At 42.0% G+C, this 19,033-nt stretch overlaps 1 protein-coding gene across 3 annotated transcripts in view; it reads right to left on the bottom strand.

Moving 5' to 3' along the window:
• The window catches only part of ARHGAP6 (Rho GTPase activating protein 6), a 336,203-nt gene that overhangs the window by 307,984 nt on the left and 9,186 nt on the right, over nucleotides 1-19,033 (bottom strand). Inside the window, exons 1-2 of one of the 3 annotated variants that reach the window (XM_056328245.1) lie at nucleotides 14,782-15,411; nucleotides 11,912-11,968 (exon numbers count right to left, since the gene is read on the bottom strand). The exons of 1 other annotated variant lie outside the window; for it this stretch is intronic. In XM_056328245.1, the coding sequence (XP_056184220.1) occupies nucleotides 11,912-11,947 (36 nt within the window). In that variant the 5' untranslated portion in view covers nucleotides 11,948-11,968; nucleotides 14,782-15,411. Of the gene's footprint in view, nucleotides 1-7,257; nucleotides 7,390-11,911; nucleotides 11,969-14,781; nucleotides 15,412-19,033 lie in introns of those variants that run through there. One more of the 3 variants, XM_056328243.1, reaches the window with a different exon arrangement.

The following is a 19,033-nucleotide window of genomic DNA, read 5'->3' as shown; positions in this document are numbered from 1 at the left end:
TATGCAAAAATAGCGCCTCCCTGTTTGCTCAGTGGCGATATACTCAGAGATAATATAAGGAAGTCAGTGCCACTGTGATTTACATAGGATTCCAAACACGCCTGGAATAAAAATCTCTTTAAAGTACAGCCTGGGTTAAATAAACACAGAGTGATCATGAGTGCTGCAATCAGCAGTGCTCAGCTTAGTTCGGTCACATATCCAAAGGTCTTGCTGGATGGATATTCAAACAATGCATTCAGCCTCACGACCTTGGACTCTGCTGAAGAAAATTCCTGGAGATCTCTGAGGTCTGATCCTCCATGACCTCCCTGGGAAGGGAATGTAGAGAGCAATGACCTGAAAGCGTAACGCAACAAGCTGGAAGAAAATATAAACCATACTGAACAAGAGTTGTGAAAAAGGTAAATAACTGCAAACAGCCATTGAGCAACTTTGACAGATATCAAAAACACAGTAGGGGCAGAGGAGGAGGGGAAGGGAAGGATATAAAATTGTAGTATCAAATGACAGCACATAATATGCCAAAGAAAAACTTTGTCGAAAATGGATATAAAACTCCGTGTGCATACTGTGAAATTGTGCTGCTGTAGCCAAACTGGGGACCAAACTGCATGAGGAAATAAGCCAAGAGCTGACAGCACTCCCTACTCAGAAGGGCTGTGATGCTTAACACATTGTTCAAGTACACTTATTATCTACAAGAATGAAATATTAAAAGTATTCTTTCCTTAGTAGCCAAAAGCACAGACAGTGAAAAGACCTCACTTAAAAGAAAAGCCTTCTTTTATATTCCAGTATCAGTGCTTACTTTGGCCCTAGACAGTCCAAAAGCAACAAGGGAAATTTTTCCTTCATTTTCAGTTGTTGCATATACAGACAACTGCAACCTCTTGCTAGGTAAGCACAAGAATGAGTTCAACTTGCATCCTCCTGAGCACACAGGCTGTGGTCTCACAGGATATCAAGACAAAAGTTGCATCTATGCTGCTTGCTTGGCCAGCTCCAGCCTGGGGCTTACACTCTGCTACGCACAGTACTAAGCTGTGAAACCAAAACAGAGCCCCTCACCTCTGCCTGCAGCCCCAGCTAGCCCACAGGGCCAGTTTCAGAAATCCTTAAGGGCAGACCAGTGAGCCATAGCCACAGAAACCGCTGCTGACTTCCCAGCACCCAGATGCACTGTTCCCTTGCTTTATTTTTGGGACACAAAAGACAGTGATGCCTTTCCCTAGCCCAACGCCGGCTGTCTCAGAAGAACACAGACAAGTGTGAGCATACAGGACACCCACGCTCACACAACTGTCCCTGGGAGGCAGCACAGCATGATTTTTCTTCCCACCCATCCCTGCCACTTCCTTGCTTACTTCACAGCTGACTCTGGTACAAGCACAGAAGTGGTTCATTTGCTGCAAGATTACATCTTAAGCCTAGGGTGCTCCCAGCCATGTGCTGGAAGAGACATTTTGGAATAAAAGAAAGCAAAACAGAACAAGAAGGGATGACACAAGGATAAGGAAAATTCACAAAACCTGCATGATTTCTTTGCATCTTTTGCATTCTGTCTTTATTGCAGAAGGATGCAATAGTAATTGCAAAATAACACCCATATTCACCCTTCCCCAAAATACACTCTTAATAGCCTAAAGACCAGAAATATGAGGGCCAGGTATGTTTTGCATCCAAGGGTTCTGAACAATAGAGATGTCAGTGACTGACAAGATGGCTAACTATGGGTTTTAGTTATATTATTTCTAATTAGATATACTTAGACAAGCAGACAAGTGGTTCTAACTCAGCTACAGTGTATGACATCCTTAGCACTCAGAAAGTTTCCCGAAAAAGAATAATCAACAAACTTTTAGAATGTGAAAATCTTATTTACTATAATCTTAAGTTTTTTCATTGTATTAGGAGAATTGATATTAAATTCAAACAGAACATATCAGCTGATGAAGCCTACAAGGAAGTTAAAATGCTCAACTGGAGAACAAACTGCTTAAGGACCCGCAGGATGCATCAAAGTGATAGACCAGCAAAACTGTTTGCTCAATCACAAACTATTCTGCTGATAATAGCATTTTCTGCAGTTTGGCACAGTTCAAGAACTAGTTCCTTAAGGCTGAAGAACTGATTAGAAGGATTTCCCCCCCCTCCAAATCTATAAAAACTTGGTAGAAGAGACAGATCTAGCTCTAAAATCTGAAAGAAATGGAAGCCAAGAACAGTCCGTTCAGACACCTACACAGTCCTACCTATAGACACTGCCCAGGATTTTTAACAAGTTAATAATTCCCTTAGCTGTAGAAGCAAAGCACTGCTTGCTTTTTCAAACATCCAGAGTACCTGATGTAGGCTGAACATGCACTAGTGCATTTTTCAGTCTGATTTCATGCAAAAGCAATTCCACCCACATGCTCCAAGGCTGCTTCAGGACAGAGCAGCTCAACAAGTGCAGATGGTCAGAGTTGCTTCAAAATGCACACTCCTGATCCAAATTAAAATTATAATTTTAATGTACATATACTGTTGTTTAACTGATTGTCTGCTCATTCCCTTAGTTTCAACAGCAAAACATGGGTTTACACACTTTTCAGTGCTTCTCATACATGTAACTCAGTATTTAAAGAATTCTTTAACACTGATTTTCTGCCTCGTGAACTGAATTCCAAGATGTCACCAAGAGTAAAATATTAACGCATGCTACATACATTATTCAGCATTTATAATAAGTACATACGCAGTTTGTCAGTCTGAATAGCAAAAGTACCACCAAATTAAGGAAAAAACTATATTGCCACTGATACTCAACAGGTGAAACCTGTCAATCAATACAAATCCATCTTGCAAGAAAAATAACTATGAAATACAATCCAAAGAGTTTTAAATCAAATCCCTCACTTAAAATCAGTGATTAATTAGTAAGTGTGTACTTAAAATCACTCCAGCTAACCAGCCTGAACTGCAAACCCAAACATGACCTAAAGGACTACTTAAAAACATAAAACAGAAGACCCAGACAAGAAGCAGACAAAGGGTTAAACGCAGCTATAGACAGCATATGACATCCTTAGCACCCAAAAGTTTAACTAACAAACTTTGACAATGCCAAAAGCATCTGAGAAGGAAAGACAACCGAATACATTGTTTTTTTCTAGTCTACTGTCATTAACTCCTAATGCAATTACAGATGCGATTCACATCTTTTGATAAATTTTACAGGTTTGGCAATATTCCAAGTGACCTCTTCTCTTTTCCGTTATTAAAGGGAATTTTGCTTGCCTGAATAACCACAGCACATGTCTGCAGTTATGCTTATTTTAGCAATGTGAGGAGGCAAAGTTTGGATGTTTACCTGCTCATGATGGACAAGAAAGCTTTGCAAAAACTTTTTGCTGAGAGCCCCCAAATCACTTCAAATTAGTTACATTTTCTTTGGGAGTCTGTTCCTTACTCTGAAGGCTGTCTGCCACACAGAGTTATAGTACCCTAAAGAAATGAAACACATTTTAAAAAGTTGTGGGTGCATGCATTTTCACACACATAGCCAAGCCCCAATTCAACCGAGCTCTGAAAGCCAACAGGGGACCTCAGGGAAACTGAGGATGGGAAATAGGAGAGGACACCTCACCTACCGCTATCATTAGCCAGGCAAGTACGATGCGTTTTGAATCATGTCAGCTGAGCAGACCTCAATAATCCAAAGCATGAGTGGAAACAAAGTATCAAAGACACTAAATAGAGTGAATTTTTTTCAGATTAAAACTAAAGAGCTCTGGCCTTCTGAAGGCCCATGTTTATACAGATTGTGCTGAAGTGGGTGGAATTTTAATAGTTTCATTTGCAGCTCACCATTAACAAAGCCAAACCAAACAACAACATAAAAAGCAACTGCAACAACTCCACATTTCCACACATACACACACGTAACAAAATAACTTATTTTTTGAGCATTCCCAGAATTCTGACCTGGATGGACTGGTTTAAATTAAAAAGAAAGCATCCTTCCCTTTCTGCCTTAGCATTTAGGCAGTTGGTAAGCGCAACCCTGTAAAAGAGGCCACCTAACAAAAATATAAAAAAACCTTACAAATGTTAAGTATTCAAACCCAAAAACTTTTGATGATAAAGTTGCTTGTATAACTTCAACTCTCAAAGTCAAGTGGAAAGCAGTCATTAATCACGTGATCACCCAGAATTTCTCTGGCATGATGCTCTGCACACTTTTTTCTGTAACTATGCATATTGATGTTGTTGCTGGAACAAGGCAGTGGATACATGCAAAAATGAAAAGTACCTGTGAAAGTCACATGATAAAACCAGTTACATGGTGCTTTCTTCCTAATACACGGAAGAGCCCTAAGGATTTGATGGGGACAGCCAATCTAAATCTTCAGCTAACTCAGCTCCGTGGAGCACTCCAACAGATTCAGGAGTTCCTCTGCACCCTTGGGTCCAGCTGGTTCTTGTCCCTACCCAAGGGGTAGGACCTGGGTTTGCACTAGACCTGCTCTTCCCACTCCCTTATTTCTTCAAAGCTACACACAAAGGAAGCAAGAGTCAACCTATTCAGCATGGCTTCTTCATCTTAGCAGATGGGGATGGGCTCCATAGCACACCCCTGTCCGAAAGTCCAGACGCACCATGCACACATCTCAGTTTGCTGGTCAGTACTTGGCGAGCCAGAGCTGCTCCTCCTCTGCTAGAATGGCACTGCACAGGAAGATCTGAAGCTATTTACTGAACACAAGCTTAAAGAGGGCTTTGGAGGAAAGTATTATGCTCTAGAACTTCCTCAGATGTGAAGCCAATACTGAATCTTTATTATTGTCCAGTTTTCACACATAACCATTTGGCCTGCCAAAGCCAAATGTGCGAAACATTTTGTCCTTTACTTGAATGTACACAAATTATTCATGCACAAAACTATAAAGGAACAGACACATGTCCAAGAAATAGACTTGCAATGTTATATGGGTGTAGTCCTTTTAAGTCTTATCTTTTCAGCTACATATTTGTTTCCAATCTCAGCATATACAAATGAAATTATATTTATATGGAAACATCAGAATGTGTTATGTCCTTCAATTCAAGGGATACCTAAAAATATACATCCACATAAATCAGATTATAAAGCATCAATATAAATGCACAACACAGATGAAATCTGCTCATTAATTTCTGTTGCCTTACAGATCCTCAGTTCATAGATTTGTTCTGTCATTCTGGATATGCACAGGATATATACTTTTAATACCAGTTTTATCTGGGTTTAATCCTTCTCCTGGGAGCAGAGGAGGACAGAATATAATATTGATTGTATCTATAAAGACAAAGTAATTAGTATCCTGTTGAATGCTACTTCTAACATGAACGACATGTCAACTACCTGCTTCCAAGGTGTGGTAAGGCACCTAAGCAAAGAAATGTCATACCCCATCCAACAATGACTAAAAACATTTTATCACAAATACTACCTTATAAATGTATTCATGTGTTAATTCACCAGTTGCAAACAGCGTAACAGATATAGCAATAATCATACACATTTGGCATTTCTTTCCCAGTCAGCATATTGGATTAAGTCATAGGAGCAACACTCTCTCTAAATGAATGCTGCTCACTCCTCTCACAACATGAACAAGTCTCTCCAAGAAGATCTGGCTAAGCCATGAAGTACTGAAGCCTGGGGATGTAGGAAGTCTGGAAAGAGGCAGATCACATCTTACACAAAAGATTATCAAGGCTCATGCAGGGACATACCGGAGTCAGACCCGGCACTGTCTATAGAAGTAAAACACAGTGGTGATTGATGGGACAGCTTAAATAAATATGCACACCAAACCAAAATTTCCAAAATGTTTTAAAAAGAAATACGGTAAATATGAAACAGTGTCAAGTAAAAACAAATCAGGTCCTTATCTCGCCGCCGCAGTTGACACCGTATTACAGCTTCCCAGCAGGTGTTCGTGTTAGATTAGGCATGGTAAGTACTAATAAATACAGTCCTCCCTACTACTGGAAGGCAAATTAACTGAAAAAACAAACCCCTATCACAGGCAGAAATAAATACCATCAAGCACAGACCACAACAGAGCCCTGACCGACAACATCGCACTATAGGGTTTTTGATTGAATATTAGTTTTCACTTTATTAAAATAAATACATGTATTAAAAAGAGCATGGTTGTGATTCTCTGACAAAAAATTCTATTGCTTCAGTCCCAAAATAGGAACAGAATCCCTCTATTTTTCCAGTATAAAAGACTGTATTTCCTTCATGAGCATTACATGGCCAACCCTAATTTTAAAGCTGACTTATTTGTGACCTTTTTCTGTTAGGAAGAGCATGGTGTTTACACATCTGTTGAAACACCATACCCTTTGCAAAGTAATATTTAATTGATTCCATAAGATGTGAAGACATGTTTTAAGTAAGACCACCACCGATAAAGAAACCATACCAATTAAAATCAGCATGCTGCTTGATAAAGCTTCATGTTTGTCAGCCACACCAATCTCTCCATTTTGTTAAAAAAAAAATAAACAGCAGAGCTTGCTACAAAAGTCTCTGATTTTCTGACTAGAAATATTTCTCCTACAGACTAGTGCCTTGTATTTTTGCAAAACAATCAAAGCATGCATGGCACTTCAAAGTCTAGCACATTCTAGCAAGATAAAGGCACCATAAATATTAATTAATCCTGCATGTGAGCAGCTCTCCTACTATGTCTTTGAGCAGATTTGGAGCCCAGGATCAGAAATCAACCAAAAAGCTGATACACATGTCTTTAAGGAGAGTCAATTGTATTCCTTTAAACTACTTGAAAAAATAAGATTTTCAATTTTAAGGAGATTCATCAATTAAGTTGAAACACATATTGTAGTTAATTCTAAGATTCACCCTTGTAACTGCCATTTAAGATGAAAAAAATTTAAAAGAAGATATTTAAAATCTTACATATTGTCACTGAACAGTATAATTTTTCTTGTTCTATTTGTGGGATTGCATGTATTTAACAGAAAGGGAGTGCAAAGTGCTTTTACATGCCTTAATGCTTTAAGCATATACCCATTTCCCTAATTTCAAACCCACCATCTTTCTGGATGCCCAGAACTCCATCACTTCTACTCTTCCAGTGGAATAAGGTATTTCAGAAGCAAAGCTCAGCCACCTTCTCCTGATTTTACCACTACGTGAAGCACACCTTTGTAACTCAGCTGAGAAGAAAGGTGGAGGAGCAGTATATGGGGTACCTTACTCACACCTGCCTCCGATGAAGGGACCATAGGTGAGACAGCACACACAGTCCATGCGAGCCCTTCAGAGAGCCTGGGTTCACAGGGCATTGGCACGTGCACCCAAGGACAGCCAGGCATGTTCAGATGTCTCGCCAGTGCCACCAACACCGCTGAGTAACCTTGTGGTGGTTAAGCCTGGCCTTGTGCAACTGCCCCACGAGCTGCAACTGCTGCACAGGGAACTTTTCTGTATATTTGCCTTCAACACAACAAATTTGGAGCTGTCAGGGCAGACTTCACTGCACCTACTGCTGGATCCTTGTGCTGTCCTTTTATGAGCTGGTTTGTTCAGATAAAGGTAAATTATTAGATTCCTCTTGGTAATGGCTAACTACCAGGCCAAGGACTTCTTTGAAAGCCACTGGTGCCCTAACAAGGCTGAAATACTGAACCCTGAATTAGAAGTTGCCTGTTTCCACTCTCAACTTCTTGTACAAAGATCTAACCAAGGCACAGAAATACCTATCTTCCAGGAAAAAAGATAACAATTCATCTTCTCAAGTGACAAGGTCACCAATAATTCAAGTCACATTCCTGAACTTATGTTTCCAAGTAAGATATTTGGCCTCTTAAAAGAATGGGTCTTCAGCTTCTGGTGATTTTGTTGCACTGTTTTCTCTTTTTTCCCCCCCTCAGTATTAAGAAGTGGCCACCACAAAAGCAATTTTTACTGGAGCAAGTTTCTCTCCCATCAAAGCAAGTTCTCACAGAAGTAATACCTGGTTTGAGGAGGATGCTACAGTTCTGGGGGGGGGGCACCAGGATCAAAACCAAGAACCATACCATGCAACCTTGGCTGTAATACCCAGCAACTTCCTTGTGAGACATTATTAACCATTACATAAGGTGGAAGCTTGGCAGTGTCTACAAAAAGGTATTGAATGGAGAACATGAAGACACCCATCCAAATGAAAGATAGTGTCACGCTTCAGGGTGCACCTTTCCTTGTCAGGGGGCTGAGGTGCTGAAGACAACAAAAGCTGCACCCTGGACTGTGCCCCACAGGTACTAGGTGGGGGCAGGAACAGGGCTCCAGGCAATGAAGCACTCTGGAGTACCAGCTCCATATGGTTAAAGGCTGGTTTGTCCTTCTCATAGAGAAATAATAAAGAAGGTATTTAGAGAAGAAGCTTACAATTATTGCTGCTGGCAGAGTAACAGTTCAGAAGGAGTTAGGTGGTCATAACAAACAGGCAAGAAACTCAGGAGTTCATGGCTAGCAACACGGGAGGAGGCTCAGCACAGAGTTATGTATAAACAACGGGCAGCCACTTTCTCCTACCTCATCCACACCTTTACTACAGCACAGGCTTGACAACTCAGTGTTTGCAGACAGAATTACTGAGGTAAGTTTCAAGGCAAACACATGTAAACTCCTGTTAGGTAAGTGTTAATAATTCACAGCAAGATGCCAGCTCTCCATTAAGACATTTAATGTGTGAAGAAAACATTGCAAAAGGTCCTTGGAATAAGCTGAGTAACTTTGAAACAAAAGGAATTACTTAGCCTATTGGTATTGTTCATCGAGACTTTCTTTTTGCTGCTCTTAAAAAAAAGAGGTGTTTCTGTCTAGAGTTCAGATTTGCATAATTAAAACCATACACACAACCTCCTCCCTTTCTGACACCGCCGCCTCTGCACTTGCCAGCTGAAAGGGCAGCATCCCCCTCTTGTCCAGCCACCAGGATCCAGTAACCCACCAAGGGAGTGGTACCTTCACAGCTACCACAGCTCTCCAGTAACCGGTTCTTAAGGTGCACCATCGCCACATGCTCAGCAGACCAATGGGGCAACAGCCAACACTGCTTGCAGGGATCAAGACAGAAGATCTAAGACACCTCTTCAGAAGGGGAGTAAAACTGCCCCGGGCAAGAGGCAGTCAGAGAGCCAGCCAGGTCCCAGTTGGGACAGGTGACAAGTGGGATGGCGAGGTCTCGCTACTGGGGCAATAGCTGAACTTTTTTGCTTCATCTCCCAGTAATCTCACATGTAAAGGGTGTCAAACTCCTTTCACAGTGTAAGTCTGATCTAATACCCCAGTAAGGTATAAGTGTGTGCTAATGAAAAACTTAAGATACTTTAGAGATAAAAGTAGACCAATACTTACATTCATTTACTTTTTATTTATTATTACTGCTGTTTCCCAGTTAGCTGGTATCCTCCCCTCAAGACATTATTAGGTTTTATTGGATTTCTTAGCTCAGTCACTGAGCGACCATAGCTGCACTACTCTGGAACCTCAGCAGACCCCGTGCAGCAGCCCTACACCACAGCAACTTCCCAGCTTAAACCAGAGATCTTTACAGCATGCTGCACTGTGCATCTAGACATACTCTCCAGGACAGGGGGAAAATGTGATGCCTGTGGAAAGGGAGGCAGGAAGACAACAAATGTCAGTACATGCAGTATTCCTCCCATCACCTACCTCCAGACAGGAGCTAAAAGTTGTTATATTTATACACAATTTGTCAATACACAGCCTTTTCAATGCAAAACCCAGCTAGAAATCCTACACAGACTTCTACCTCTGGCATTCTCTTTCCTTGCCTTTCCAACGCAATGCTGCCCAACTTACATTCGTCCAGAATGCTCTCTCTGCAAAGACTATTTGCCTTTGATGATGTCGCCTTTTTCTATGCAGCCCTCCATTGCATCTCAGCCTGTTATTACATTAAACATATCTCCTCTAACTAGTCCCATCCTCTCCATCACCCTCAGCTACTGCCTACATCCATTCCACCATGTCAGGTCTCTGATACCCAGTTTTGTGCACTTCAGTCCTCCCCTCGTTCTTGAGGAAGTTAACCCTACATATCAGTATTACTAACCTATTATTCCCAAGGCTTAAGACTCTCTAAGACTTAGCAAGGGCAAAATATTTGTTTGCTGAGGCCGCCAAACGTCACAATACAGTCTCTGTAGAACTCTTGGCGCAACTGTGTCTATCTGTTGTCTCTTCCATAAAATTTCTGGAAGAAAAAGGGGAAAAAAAAAGTCTCTCGTGTCTATACATAATCTTGTAGGGTGATGTCCTAACCCACAAATAGGATACCAAGACACTATGGTAATGTAAGAATCACCTCTGCATGCAAGATGATCAGCAGTGCAGGGATGCCCACATGAATCCTCTGGACTCTGCATGGATTTTCACGCTGTCAGATGCTCATTTCTGTCCCTCAACCCCCTACAATCAGCAAAGAAACAACAGATACTCTTATCACTCAGCTTTACTGTCTCGTCCCTAATTTGGGCATAATCCCAGTTTAAACCAGTTATCTAACAGCTAAATATAATTTCTCTAGGCTGTGTAGTTTCCAGAAATAACTAATGCTGCATCCTCTTCCCCTCATCAGGGAAACACCCAGCAGCACTTGCCAAATCCTAGCCCACCCCACTGCCCTACTCAGCAGGGCCATGTGGCACAGAGACCCAGCCCTCACAGCAGACACTATCCATGCTCCTGTGTGGATTAGCCACCAAATCCACAGGCTGATCTGCAGCTAATGATTTTTTGAGCCTTGTCCCTTCCCAGTGCTTCAGCGAGCCACTCCCAAGCAGCTTCTAAGGACCCACTGACCTCCTGCTCACTGCTTCTGTCCCATTCTTCGGAAGGAACTCAAAAGATACTTTACAGAAGGATCTAAGTTGTGCATACTGTAAATAAAACATGTATTCTTACGAAGTGGATGTAGCCCCAGTCCATAGTACCAAGGGAAGAAAAACGAAAGGGCAAAAGCCTTCTTAGTCCCTGCAGTAAAATCTGCAGCTGATCCTTTCACAAGCTGGTTAAATAATTTCTCCCTCAATGGTCTTCAGTCCTGTTTCAACTCTTTTAGTCCAAATATCTCCTAAAAAGCTGGGAAGAACAAAAGCAAAACCAGAAAGAGTATTTCCAGAGTTATCCTAATACAAAGCATGGAAAAAAAATTTTCTTCATTTCTTCCAAATTCAGCGTGCTCGATCCTTTTCTACACATTGATGTTGCGCCAGTTGAGCATAAATCACCAGTTCCACACTCTGAAGTAAAGTCAGAAGCCCTCCAATTCTCTCCAGAGGCAAGGGACCTCCAGCTATTTTATCTCATAACTACTCACATTCCTCCTTGTTCTGTAAGCTTCTCAGTAAGAAGCATCTGGCAGAGTTTGGTAGGGACACCTAATGCCATCTGAATTGAGCACGGCAGTTCTTGGTCCTTGTAGTCAGAGTCCAACCCAGCCAGCCTCACATGGGCACCAATTGTTGCAGCACAATCAAACTAGTAGGCTGCAACAAGGCTTTACCATTGGTCAGGTTCTACTGTCTGTGCTGTATCTCCTTCCTCCAGAGGTCAGACCACACTACTCCTCCTCCATTGACCCCCTCCCACAATCCTCAGGGCTATTTAACCACTTAGTGGGAACGAGCTACAGCTGCACATCATCCATGTCAATCAACCCACTGCCTCTGAGGCAAGGCCACAGCTGTATGTTATCAGTGCTGATCAACCCACTGCCTTCAGTCCTCTACACCTGATGTGGCGGCATACGCAATATCCCACTAACTCACCACGCTGAGCATTCAAACACATGTCTGAGGAGCCTCAGCTCTACCCGCTATGAACTTCACTCACCCTGCTTTGCAGTGTCTCATCTCCAGGAAACCACATCTCATAGCTGGGAGATGTTTCCTGATAGAACAAAGAAAAAGATGGACAATAAAACCTCGACTTAGAACAGAGAGACATACATTACAAAGAAATGGTACATTTTACATGATTTTTCTTTTCCTTGGCATTGTACACTGAAATTTTGTCTAAGTAACATACAGGTTTTTAGTAACTTGGACTACACATGTATTTAGGTTGTTGTGAAATGGTTAAACTAACATTTTTCCATATGGCAATGCTTCATGGAAAAGAAAGATCCAGACACAAAGAATATTTTCCATGCAAAAAAATAACATAGCAAACTTTATTTGCAAGTTTAGAAAGAAACAATATATATCTACATATATTACAGGCAAAATATCTTGTCACAAAAGTTAAATAATTCCCCTGCAATTAATAATACCAGCCATCCCAAAGCACCTCTAGTTTCCTTGTTCCTTATTATGCTCCTAAACCTTTCCCCTTCCTCCCATCAACTACCTGCAGTCCAGCTCTCCTGGGCAACTACCCCTCAGAGAAGGTGTGATAATGTAGAGATGCAATTAACAATTTCCCTTCTCAGTGATTCAATTCAAGGCTTCATCAAGGCTTGCAAAGCCAATTGGAGCTCTTCACCGCTGCACAAAATAATCTTTGACACTAAAACAAGCCCCAGCAACTCAAACACTTATCCCAAAATATATATGGTACTTTGAGCGCATCAGCACAATGGCCACCCCAGTTCCATCTCCCCCTATGCTCAGTGGTCACCAGACCTCTGTTCAGCCATCCCAGTTTTTCCCAAACCTCCTGCCCTTCCCAGCAGGGACTCTCAGTCTCTCTGCTTGCAAAGGCTGAGTTATGAAATAACCAAAATAACAAAAAAACACCCCACCTTTGGACTTGATGGAAGGTCCCATTACACTCCCCGCATCCTGCTGCTTCTGTGTCCTTGACAGCTCAGCAGCTGCTTCTGCTGCAGAGTCATCCCCAGCCCTCCAGCCTGGAAGGAAACCCCTTCCTCTGCTTCTCTGGCACTTTAACACTGGCACCAAGGAACAAGCCAAGCAAACTCCCCTTTGCTTTTCTGCCTTCAGTCTCCTCTAGTGTTGGATTTTCTTTCAAGAGGGGTCAGCAAGCAAGCCCCTCTGTAGCTCCCCTGCTACCTATGTTCTACAGGAATCTTCCACATTCTTCTTGCGAACATCCCAACTAACTGCTCCCTTCCAGCTTTGCTTTGATTTGCCCCAGATGTTGCCAACCATATTTCTCTTTTCCCCTTGGCTTCCGCTCCATCTGGCTGAGTTAAGACACAGCACAAGAAGAGCTCCTGCTTCCCTGCAAATGCTTTGGCCCTATTCTAATTACAGGGGCAAATCACCTTATAGCACAGCAATATGGTTATTAAATGCCTTTATCTCAACCAAAGGACCATATTTCAGAAAACTGTAAGGAAGCCAGAAACAAATAATTCACTGCAGGAATCTCATTCTTTTCAACTGTAATTCAAATGACATCTTAAGCCTGCTGTCTTCAGCTCCAAAACCGTTCTGTGGCTAAATCCCACGCTGAATGTTAAATCCAAGTAGCTGGACTTGTTCCAGAAGAAGGGTCTCCAAGGGCTCAGCACACCTGGGACAGATGACCTGCCATATAAGACTTTAAGAAACTGTGTAGCCACCGCAACTGCAGTATGGCCATAAAGATGAGGTCATTGCTTCCCAATACCACTGTTTCCACAGTGCAACAGCTCTTCAACCTGCCAAGTAATGATTGCTCTCTCTGTCCCCTACCCCAGTCATCGGGATTTGGAAGCCACAGAGTAAAACCTGGTGTTTGTGGAGCAAAGACAATATGGATCATGCCCCATTATCTCTACCCACTCCTTCTGCAGTGTCACCTCACTGGCTCTCCTGGGGCTGAAGCCTTTGTCAGCCTTCAGGATGCAGGAAGGATATCCTCCATAGAAAGCAAGATGATATCCAGCTTTCAGCCAGTTTGTCAGAGAGATTCCCAACCAACCAAGCCCTCAAACCCAGTATCTAAACACCAAGGAGCTTTGTTTTCAAAAGACTCCCAGAGAGGAAGCTCTGACAAATGCAGCACTGCAGCATAGCTCCCCAAGTGTCCCTCCAGGCCAGCTATCACAGGGACAGAGGCAGTTACCAAAGACCAGCAGATCTTCTCTTTTTAATTCTGGCACTTATGCCAGATCCCACACTCTACAGCAATCAGAATTTCCATTTGAAAATTCCATATAAAAGTTCCATATAAACTGGATGCTACTGGATTAAAGAAAGAAAGTGCATACATTTGTGATTTAATAATGCACTGATACAGCCTGAAGACCTGTTCCTAAAAAACACTGGATAGATTGTCACAAGTTGAAAACAACAAATTATAGTAGAAGGCAAATATAATATAGCAAGTTGTGCCAAAGCACACAGTAATTACTACAAAACAAGCACAAACAAAACATGAACAATATTTAGAGAGACAAGCTGAAAGCACTACTGAAATGAGAAACAGCTCAAGAAGACATATGGACAAGACATAAGATCCCTTTACTGTGAAAAAATGGTATTAATTCGTGTGGAAGACCTCAGCATTACAGACCTGTTCCTCTGGGAGGGAAGAAGAAAGGAAAGAGGTTCTCATTACTGTAAAAAAATGTAAGGATATAAAAGATCTAGGATAAGGTTTCAAAAACTACCTAGGACCCCGAGGTTCATCTTTAAAAGTGAGTCAGGGGCTTCAGAAAATGTCATCGCTAGAAACTATGGCGGAACTATTCACAGAGTGCAACACACCGCGGCAGCCAGTAGGGACCACACACCGCTGGGTCCGACACCAACCTTGCATCTTACCAACCCGCTCCAGGGCTGGAGCTTCTCTGAGGGCCAGGTGGCACAGCAGGCAGAGCTGTGAGGCCTGGAGCAGCCCCAGGACGGCACCTCGGGCACAGTGCTCCCCGGAGGAAACCAGGACGTCACACCATGAGCGAGACGGGGCAGGGATGCCCAAGCAGGAGGCAAAGCTCTCCTCTTCCTGGTGGTGGTGGCACTTCAGTGGCAATCCTGTTTTCCAGCCCAAATGATATTTTACTTAGCTATTCATTTCTTACACTGTTTCCATCTTCTCCCCTTCCTTATCTCCTCTTGTTTGAACCATGCAGCCATAATCCACAGTCACCTTTTTTCTCTTTTTCTTGTCCATTCAAGGAAAAAAAGTACTTGTCAAGACAGCAAAAAGTTATGACTCCGAACCATCAAGACTTTCATTTACTGCTGGGAAGACCCTTCTGTCAGCCACTTCATACTCAATGCTGGAGACTGCACCTGCTTGACAAAACCTCTGCCAGCTAAATGCAGACTTGCCAAAATCGCTTCTCAAGAGCAAGGAAAAAAGACGCAGGAGATCAGATATTGACCAACATTCTCCTGAAGCTCAAAAAAGCCCACCACTGCATCGTAAACAGCAGCAAATGATGACCTGTGCTCCCTTTAAACAGCAGCGTGGAAGCATTTAGTTCAACAAGCCAATTTGGTACCAGCTTTTTCCAGGCCCTGTGGCCCCATCTGCCTATTGCAGTTTAGTTTAGCTTTGACTGATCCCAGTTACATAACTGTACCCTTAAGCTCCTAAGTTGTAAGGTCAATATCAGGTTAAAACTGTTGCTGTGTAAGACAATATAGCCAAAGCCTGATCTGTCCTACTGCCACACCTATTCTTCTCTGTATCTGATGCAATTCCCAGTTCGAAGCTCGGCAGAAGATTCCCTTTCCTTCTCACATACATCTTTAATTTTTTTTTCCTTCTTCTTCCTTTTCCCTCCCAGATTATTTTTACTTTTATAATACGCTCAGGAAGGTGACCAAAATGAAAGTTAGAAGAGCTAAATTGACAGGAATGCTTCTGTACCATCATTTTACTACAGGCATTGAATTGAAATGCTTTAGGCAGCACATCATATGGCCTGTCACGATCACACTGAACTACCATGAAATGGGGCAGGAAAAGACCATGGCATTTTGCCAAATGTTCAATATTTTTAAACTAAAAGTGAAATAACCCACAAAAGCAGATGGAGCTCAACTTCAGAGCAGGTCTGTCCCGACAGCACACTGTCCTGAAGGTAGATACCTTGTAAGCCCTGGGCTCCCTAATGCTGGAATATGATGCAGGCAGGCTTGGTTAAATGAGCTGACAGGAAAACCACCTGGCAAGTAGTTACTGAGACTTCCATGCCAAATCCCTACTGATGTTCCACTACAGCACTGTCAAACTGTTTCTGCAAGACACTTGAATTTAAGAAGGGCTTGATTGTTGGTTTTTTCCTAATTTTTTCTGACATCTTTAAAAAAAACACCCTGACTTTTTTTTGCATTTGTGAGACACCAGCAGTGTAGCTGCAGTGTAATAGTAGGGTATGCCTTACAGAGTAGTAGTACAGCAAAAACTTTGGAGAATAATGCAATGAAAGAAATCACACTTATAAGCCTGCTTCAAATGCTGATGCTGGAAAGCATAATACTTTTTGCAGTAACCCAACAACTTCTGTTCCATCAAAGGTATGTTGCAGCACAAGGGAAGACAGCAGAGTTTTCATTCTACTGTGGAAAGAAATTATTCTCAATCACAGAATCACGGAAAAGATTATGTCAGAAAGGACCTCTGGAGGTCATCTAGTCCGATATCCTGCTCAAAGCAGGGCCAGCTTCAAAATCTTCTTGGGTTCCTTGGGGCCTTGCCTTGTCAAGGGTTGAAAATTTCCAAGGACAGATTCCAGATCCTCCTCGGGCAACCCATTTCAATACTTAACCACTCCTGCTGGACATGTTTTTTTCCTTAGATCTGCTCAAAATTCCTCTTGCTGCAACTTGTGACTGTCATTGTGCAACTGACAACACCCAGTTCCATCTTCTCCTTAGTCCCCATGCGGTAGTAAAAGTGGAATTACGTCCTTCCTTATTCCTCACCAGGCTGAAACAAATGCAGCCTTTTCTTCTCTCATCCCCTAAACGTCTTGATGGCCCCCCACTCCACTTGCTCCAGTATGTCAACATCTCCCTCGTACAAAGGAGTTCAGATGCGGACTGGCAAGGATGAAGTCACTTTCCTTCACCTGTCAGTCACCCTTTTGCCCATACAACCCTGTATGCAGGCATCCTGTTCTCCAAATGATGACCCTTCCACCACTCACTAACTTCCCTAACTGCTTTTCTTCTGATCCATGTGAGGCAGTGTAATTCAGCTGCATCTGGGCTAAAAAACAGGTGGGAGGCTTTGTTACGTAGCTCACTCCAAGAAAGAAAAGTATGTTCTTCTGTCACATTTGCACTGCCTCTGTTGAGAAAAGGGTTATGAAACAGAAAGGTTCCACCTGAGCCTTGACAGAGTGTGGAAATGGTATGTGCTCAGACCTCAAGCAGAGAACAAGACCTAGAAGCATAGTGTGCCAGAGATTTTTCAAATATGCAAATTCACCAATGTAAATCTTACTAATTATTCCACTAAAAAGTTGCTTTAAAACCCTAAATACAGGTTGACTGCCAATTACATCACATTTCTTTTGTGAATATAGAATTAAAGCATGTTAGCTCTGAAAAAAACCCCAGCTTCTTATTGTGTTTATTTAAGTAACTGGCCCACCTAATTCTCCCAGCTGGCTGTAGTTTGGTACCCACTCTGTGGCACAGCCATATCATTTGTGAATATGCTGTCCCCTTCTGAAGACCCATGAGATGTGTCCCCATGGCACGCTGTGACAAGAGCTGTCACTAGATGCAAAGACACGAACACGTGCTTGAGAAACAGTAGTGAAGCAATAAGCAAAAGGCACACCATATTTTGTCAGCAGGAACATTATGAAATAGCCACAAGAAAACTCAACCATATTGTTCTAATTTAGGATACAGTAGATAGGGTCTTATTTTGGAGCATGAAAATGTAATCTATCCCAGTCTCTTTCCCCAGCGCCCCTTTCAAATAACAGTCTGCACTGTCATCCACATTAAATTAACAACTAAACATAGCCGACTTCCAACCAGGATGTTACAAGGATTTAGCCTTCCTATATACACATACACTTAGGAAAGAAATCGTGGTAATGAGATTGAGATCAAAATACCACCCGGAATCCTTTTAAAACCGAGGGCAGGGAAAAGAGAAGAGGGATTTCTGTATGATTTAAGAAGGATAAACATGAGATATGTATAATCAAAACAACAAAATTTGAGAACTTGTAGCAGATGTGTTAATCTGCGTTCTTTAGCTTCAAATTCTCCCATTTCACATAAGTGTCAGCTTGTCCCAGAGCTTGACAGCACTGTATAAAGAAACAATTGCATATCTTCTAAAAACAGAAGATGGTGAAATCTCTCGGACAGTTTGCCCAAAGACTCCATTGTGCCTAAACTCTTATGGGAATACAATTCAGAAAGGTTTATTCAATAAATTAAAAAAAATACCTCCTACGGGAAGCAAAAGACATAACAGAATGAAAAACATTTCCTGTAGGAAGAATATTTTTAGACTTTTAGGGAGAGAGGCAAATGAAAACTGAACAGAGCACTGCCAACTGGTTTCTCACCACATTACTCTCAGTAGGGTGCAACTCAATCGAAATCACCCTTTAGAGAAAAAAGAAAAAGACGGTGCTCAAAAACCAGCTTGCCATATTACAACAGTGGCAGGAAACAAAGGGATAAAGCAAATAAAACCTGAAAATAGCAATGGAAAATCTGTATTAGTCTTCCTCTCACAAAATCAGTTATAGATGTTCAGTGGAGGTACAGTCCCATCACTGAAAATCAAATCCAGGAAGCCAGTCCTTTGGAGAAGCAAGACTTAAGGCAGTGCAAAAGAAATCTTAATCACACTATAAAAAAACCAAAACTTTCATTTGTTAGCAAACTCTGTATCATACTCTGTATTTGGCTGAAAACCATTTTGTCCATTTATGAGACAAACCCATTTATGAGAACAAAAGGACTCATTAACATTTCATTTGGCCGATCCAGATAACAGGCTACAGCTACAGTAAAGCAGTTTATTTTTTTAGTATAAACTTCAGGTGATGAAAGCCAGAAAGACACATTACCCTAA

Source organism: Falco biarmicus, chromosome 2 (genome assembly GCF_023638135.1).
Source record: "Falco biarmicus isolate bFalBia1 chromosome 2, bFalBia1.pri, whole genome shotgun sequence".
Lineage (NCBI taxonomy): Eukaryota > Metazoa > Chordata > Aves > Falconiformes > Falconidae > Falco > Falco biarmicus.
This window is presented reverse-complemented; position numbering and strand designations above follow the sequence as displayed.